This window comes from Gastrolobium bilobum, unplaced genomic scaffold (genome assembly GCF_033153095.1).
Source record: "Gastrolobium bilobum isolate Gb01-03AN ecotype WA unplaced genomic scaffold, APGP_CSIRO_Gbil_v1 utg522, whole genome shotgun sequence".
NCBI classification, from domain to species: domain Eukaryota; kingdom Viridiplantae; phylum Streptophyta; class Magnoliopsida; order Fabales; family Fabaceae; genus Gastrolobium; species Gastrolobium bilobum.
Window position 1 is genome coordinate 196,556 of NW_026897044.1, and position 6,933 is coordinate 203,488.

At 33.3% G+C, this 6,933-nt stretch overlaps 1 protein-coding gene across 1 annotated transcript; it reads right to left on the reverse strand.

The window, feature by feature from the left end:
• Nucleotides 1–1,090: 1,090 nt before the first annotated feature.
• Nucleotides 1,091–5,528, reverse strand: LOC133303654 (cyclin-A2-2-like). Its single transcript, XM_061503598.1, has 11 exons — nucleotides 5,280–5,528; nucleotides 4,665–4,944; nucleotides 4,228–4,361; nucleotides 3,800–3,892; nucleotides 2,930–3,063; nucleotides 2,392–2,467; nucleotides 2,213–2,289; nucleotides 2,086–2,128; nucleotides 1,817–1,966; nucleotides 1,373–1,507; nucleotides 1,091–1,153 (listed from the first exon to the last, which is right to left on the reverse strand). Exons 1-11 carry the CDS (start codon nucleotides 5,526–5,528, stop codon nucleotides 1,091–1,093), a joined length of 1,434 nt encoding a protein of 477 aa, XP_061359582.1.
• Nucleotides 5,529–6,933: the final 1,405 nt, after the last annotated feature.

Consider the following 6,933-nt stretch of genomic DNA (forward strand, 5'->3'; position numbering starts at 1 on the left):
CCACCTTGTGTATTCTTCCATCTTCCAGCTCCAGCCTTTCATTACATACATCATCTACCCATCTAAAAAATCACAAAACGGCTTCTTCTCCTGCCAAAATAACAAACCACGGTGAACAAGTGTTTCAACTTAAATAACTTCACATTACACATGTATTCCTTGAAATTAGGGCACCCAAAGAATGCCCTGTTTGGGTTTCTCTCAGTTTTGGAGGTATACACGATACTTTGTCTCCCACATTTGCACCTACGACCGACTGTCCTTGTCAGTGTTCTTCCCCCTATTGAAGTACTCCCACTTGAGCCCCCCATGCCAGAAGAAAGACTCATCTTCTCCTACGCCCTAGCAAATCCAGTAAATAACTTCTATTGTCGTCGATTTTTAGTCAGCAACGTCTGGAGATTTTGGGGGATTTTCTTGTTTAGTGTTGATTTAGGCTGATTTAGGGTTCCCAATTTACCCCAACGCGTTGGGTCAGGTTACCCTTGATGCTAGGTCACGTGTCCATTCACGACCAAGAAGATGCACCTGATTATCAAAATGTCGTCGTCTCATTTCCACGGTGGACCACTCAAATCCGCGTCAGCTAACTAACGTGCCAAGTGTGCACCATTAGATTGGCTGTTGGATGGGATTTAACAGAAGGACTAACATGACTTGTTTTTTGTAATTTAAGGAACCAAGATGTCCCTTTTTTATTGCTAGGGACCAAAAAGGACTTCGTGGATATTGCCAGGGACCAAAAAGAGTATTTACTCTCTTTTTTTATTACAAACGGATGATGGATGCAATATAAAAGTAATCTTGACACAGTTACAATGGTTGTTGTATAAAAGCAACCTGAAAATGGAGTCTAGTACATGTCAGTACTACAGTTCTCTGCTTTAGCTCTATCATGGTGTTGCAATTTCATGTTACAGGGAGATTGGAAGCTCAAGAGTTTGGTGCCATCCAACAAGTTACAAGTTACAACTATGGAACAGACCGTAACTTGAAATTAATAACAGTACAAGTTACAACCAAGGATAATATCACCTTCCCTTTATCAGAAATTCCTATTGTCATCATTTTGTCTTTAGATATGCATCATTTACACTTGAACCTCAAAAAGTGACTGCACCGGTTTTGGAGACAAATATGCCACATTCTTGAACTGTCACAGGAAGCAAATTTCACTGTCATGAGCATCTTGGTTATGCTAAAAGCAAGCATGTTAAATTGTTGAGTCACTTAGTTTAATCAGATGGAGAATATGTTAAAGAAAGCAGAATAATATTATGTAATAAGCCTTGTGATATATATATAGAAATTGGGTTGTGTGGCTAGTGGAGTTAAAACTTTAATCAACAGAAAAAAAGAACAAGAGTTAGACCTTCTCTTGTTTATATTTTTCAGGAATAGCATTCAGACAACAGCCTTTGGTATTAAGTTGCAAATCTGCAAGTGCAAGGACAGTAGTTTTGAGCTCTGACACTTTGTAATTTGTATAGTGCTCCAGAGTTGGATTCTGCAAATAAATACACTTGTGAATCTTTAGTTTTATTCATGTCCAAACAAGGGAATGGATCCTCTAATGTCTCTTTTTAACATAATCATGTCATATAAAAAATCTCAATCATTGATAATTCAATGGTCATAATTTTAATGACAAAGCTCGTAACACAAGAAGAGAAAATAATTATTTTTAATTGCCTGCCATTAATCTATCAATGAATGGCTGAGATTTTCCACAATGTTAAGAAGGGACATGTGAGTATCCATTCCCTCTAAGGAAAATTGTCAACTTGCAAATAAGTAGTCACAATTAAGTTCAGACCCATGGATGTTCTGAGTGGTTGAGGGTCCATCTAGCAAGTAATACAGCAGATGCAGCTATCAGGGAAGGTAGAAACTGCAAGAAGCTGTATTCAACAAGAGTAAGCTCTGCTAAATAATTTGCAAGGAATTCCAGTTCAACACAAGGAACCTGTATAACAGGGAAATTTTACAACCAAATTGGTTTTTGTTTGTTTTCCTTTCAGCATAATAGAAGCACTGTCTGAAGTTAAGTTGTGGATATCTAATAGCAACTACAGTCTATAGTACCTTGTAGGAAGAATCAGAAGATTGTGCTGCTTGGATGAACCTCCTGAAAGCCAAACAAGATTGTCATAGTTCAATTACGTTTTAACTAAATTGCATGTTCGAACAAAATTGTATATATAATATGTACCTGAGAAATGTTTTGGTTGTGGGAACAGATAATTGAAAATGCAAAAGATTTAGAACTTCTTTCTCCATTTCCAATACCTATCAAGTGCCAATGATTATGTGTATTTCATACCAGTCATCAATCATCATGAATAATATATGAAAAGATGAAGGTTCCGGCAATACAACCAAATACTATACCTCTGCTTTCTTGTATGTATTATCAGTGATGAAGCAAAATTTTTCCACTTGAGGAGCACGAATCTCTTCATACTTTCTTAAAGCCATGAAAGAAAAGAAGAGCCACTTAGAATTTCCTTATGATATTAAAAAAAATTAAGGTGATATTGTACATTATCAGTTTTCAGTATCACAAAATGCATTCAAGATCAATATCTTCTACAATAAATTATATAACCCAGCAATTTCACTATTTCCTAACTCTTCAAGGCTATGTCAGAATAACAAAGCAAAACAATAGAAATGCTTCTGCTTTCCACACGCATCTTACACACATGCTGGGAGTAACAGATTTATTAATTGAAATCCAAATAAAATTTCCTTTCTAGCTTGAGGATGTAAAAACTATTGCCACATCAACTTCATCATTATAAAAGCTTCAATGTTCACAGTTCTGAGTTTAAAGAGAAGCATCAGGAACTCTAACTTGAACATGGGAAACTTGCATCTTAATCAGGATTCAGGACCAACCAGGACAATTATAGAGTACTGTACTTACGATGAAATCAGCATGCAAGTGACACCAAGCAACTGGAGCCTTTGTTTGTGAATCAAACTTCTAGAAAGAAAACGATCAATGAGATTCACTGTTAGGTAAAGAGTGTCTGGAACTAGCTTATATTCCTCAGAAATCTGAAAAGTAATATAGCAAAGCTTCAGCAAACCCATTCAGCAACCAAAGATTGATGCAACTTAGATGACAGTATTCAAAGATTTGTTTTTCATTCCAAATGTGCTTTTATCATGAACAAAAAAGTTATAAGAATCCAGCTCATTCTCAATATTAATTCAATCTTTCAACTATTGAAAGCTGTAGATGAGAATACATTAACAAGTCTTTTGGTGCATAATAGCCACAAGCATGGTTAGAATGCTTGAGATGACATTGAAATCAAGTACCAAAATGTATGACCAGATTATTAAAGTTTTTAAATTTTAAATGAACTTACAAAACTATTATACGGGGAAACAAAAGAAACTTGGATTAGAATACGGTTTGCTTATTACCACTTGTTGAACAACATGGAAAATAAATAATCCTTTTTCTGATATCAACTCATAAAGAATTGATATTGAATAAAAAAAAACATGGTTGAAGAGTATTGAAAAACTTAACAGTGAAAAAAACCCTCATAGGTTGGTATTGGTTGACTATTTCAAAAATTTCTTTCAGATAGACTAAAGGAAGAATCAAAGAAGTACTACTGTCAAAACTATACAAACACCAAAAATTACATACATTCATGTAGTTGAACTTGTATTACACACACACACACACTCAGAAATTTGCAACAAAGTGATAAAAGGACAAGCTTAAGATGTCCTCTAGTATAGCCTATAGATATAAGCTTATTGCCATGGGACTAACCTCCACAAGCCAATCAACCAGAATTCCCCGCATGCTCGGAGTGATATCTTGCTGCAACTTGTCCATGTAATTGGTTAACGGTCTCCTTTCACGCTGAAGAGATTTAATCATAACTTACCATCATTTTTTTTGTAGAGAAAGTTATGATCATGTTCTTTCCTTAGCACTAGAATGATTTCATTTTAAAAAATTCATTTATGCAATGACATTATAATGTTACTGAATAGATATGCTTTCTACTTTTATACTCTGAAAGAATGTTATAATGCTGTCAAACAGTCACTGAGAAAACAGAAGAAAAGCAGAAGCAGTTGAGGACTACATCATAACAATGTTTAAGAGAAGTTACTAAGTTGTCATCAGTCACACAAACATTAAAAGTATAATAGAAATATCCCAACAAAAAAGGAAATTTCTACATCACCAACCTCTCTCACACATATATAATTGTATATATCTGGGGCATATGAACTCCAAACTTGAGAATCCTTTAACTCTGAATCAATGTCCATAATGCCAAAGACTTCTGAGGCTCTTAGTTTATCACAAATCATGTCTTTGTCTGCATAATCCAATTTAAGATTAAAAGAATTCAGTAATTTATGAAATGCTAACTTCTAAGATTTGGATATTATCTTTGCGGTGAGTACTCGTTTCTTGTTGTAACTTATTTTCATGCTTTTGCAAAATGGAAATCAAATAAGATTTTAATTCCATGAACTTGAAAGTTCCTTCTTGTAATTCTCATATTTTCAACCAAAGAGGTACAATTATAAATGTCATTTTTACAATTATTAAGCCATGCATAGCATACTTATAGTGTATTAAAACATAATAGTAGTGACACAAAAGATTATTGAAAAACCTTTATTTGGAGAGCTTAGAAGTTCATCAGACATCAGAGTCTCCTGCATTGAAAGGAAGGGATCTGCCATAACACTTTCTCTCATGCTATTGGACATACAAGGTTGCAGTGTCTCTCTCTCTTCTAGCCTTTCCGTGACAATGGTGTCATGTGACTCATCCATCTTTATTGTGGACAAATCATTATCTAACTTTGCTCTAACATCCACTTTGGTTGACAGAACTTGAATGGAGACACCTGAAGCTACCTTTGTGTTTCTCTTCTTATAACCTCCTCTTCTCTATATAATGAATAGATAAACCGAATCACCAACTCACACTTCAAATTAGATTAAACAGGTAACTTAATTCCAGAAATTATCCTTCACATGCAGTTTAGTCCCTGAATTTATTTATGTGTATTAATCACTCCTTAAATTTAAAAAACCTATATTCAATTTAACTTTTTTAAGGACCAAAGTGAAATAGAAGAAGAACTAACTGTAAAATTTCAGAAATTAAACTACGAATGGAGAATAATTTCAGGGACTAATTGTTTATTTACTCCTTTAAATTATTTAGATTTTATTAATGAATTAGTGAGAAAAATAAAAGGACAGTAGGCCACAATGCATACCTGAAATTTTGGTGCCTTAATACACTTATCATGTGATTTTCTGCATATGTTTGTAACATTTGTTAACACTTCCATGCTCTTATCAGCAGAGGTAGAAGACACAACAGGAGATTTAATGTCATCAGAAGCTGCTCTTTTGGTGCATAGTACTGAGGGTCTTGAGGAGACAGATACACCCCTAAAGGCTCTAGTCCTTGCTCGAGTGACCCTGACAGCACCACCACCAACCATAGCATTCTCCTTATTCATTTTGCATGCATTGACTTCAACAATAACAGCCTCAAAACCAATGCTTCCAAATGAAAATTTTACTCATACATGTTTTCAAAGACCACATAATCACCATGAGATGATAACATAAAGATTAAAATAAAGCTTGAATGCTATGTGCAGATCCAGAGTGTGAGTGAGATTGTGCGTGTGCTCGTTGTGTGTTGTGTGTGAATGTGAAAGAGAAAGTGAGAGTGAGCGGGAGACACTGACACAGTTTAAACTTCTAAAATCCAAACGCCAGAGACAACAAAATAAGAAGAATTTAATATATCTATAACTTTTAGGTTATGAACTTATGTAACTGAATGACCCAAACATGAAAATAATATAATAAAATCTTCTTTTATACTCAGTTGTAACGCTTGTTGATAAAAAATCTTGTACATTATTATAAGAAAAATCCTTTTATATATATACATATATATATATACAAAGTTTACTCGAGTCGAATTTATTTCTCCTTTTATTTTAAAAAAAACATGTTAATTATTCAGTAGCACAATTTCAAAATGAAAAGAGATGAATATTTGATTTTGTATAGATATTCCCTGTTAGGCAATATTATGAGATAACAAATAATAAATCTGCTATAACATATTTGATTATTGCAATTAATTTACTTGAATATGCAATTTACCTTTCATTAAAGTGTTGTTAAAAGTTGTTGATAAAATTTGATAACTGAACAAAATTACACTAGTCAGAAAATTAACGAGAATAAATTAAATATTTTTGTTATTACTTAAAAATTTAGGGGATGAAATACTTTAATAATTAAAATTGTTATGATAAACTACATGTAATTAAATAATTAGAATGTAAATTGCATATAAAAAAGTAGAAGAAGTTTTTTTTTTTTTTTTTTTAAATTATGATTTTGAGTAAATATAAGTAGCCATGTCCATCACTTTCTCAACAGATACGCTAAAAAGATTTTGGTTTCCTGATTTTTTATTTATTTTAAGTAACAAAATAACTGGATTTGATAATCACCTCTTAGTTAGCCCCAACAATCACCAATTTTACAAAGGAATAAGCTCGCATTTCCAAGCCGAATCGAAAATGGTCAAATTAACTAAACAAACAGTGATGTGATGCGAGTAAAGATTTTGTGATCAAAGGTCAATTGCTTGCACAGTGGATGATTTAAACTACATTATACTTGCCACTTATTGAATCGAAAGTTTGAAACACAACACATGGGCATTGGAAATAGGTGGATTCATTCAACTACCGCAACCGCAACAATAACTTACTTTAAAGGGTTTTCATTTTATCCTTTTAATATAGGGTTTTATAATTCTCATGTTGAAAGAGAATTGAAATCTCATGTTGTAGAGATAAAAAGCATATGGGACCCATGCGTTAGAAAAAATAATAT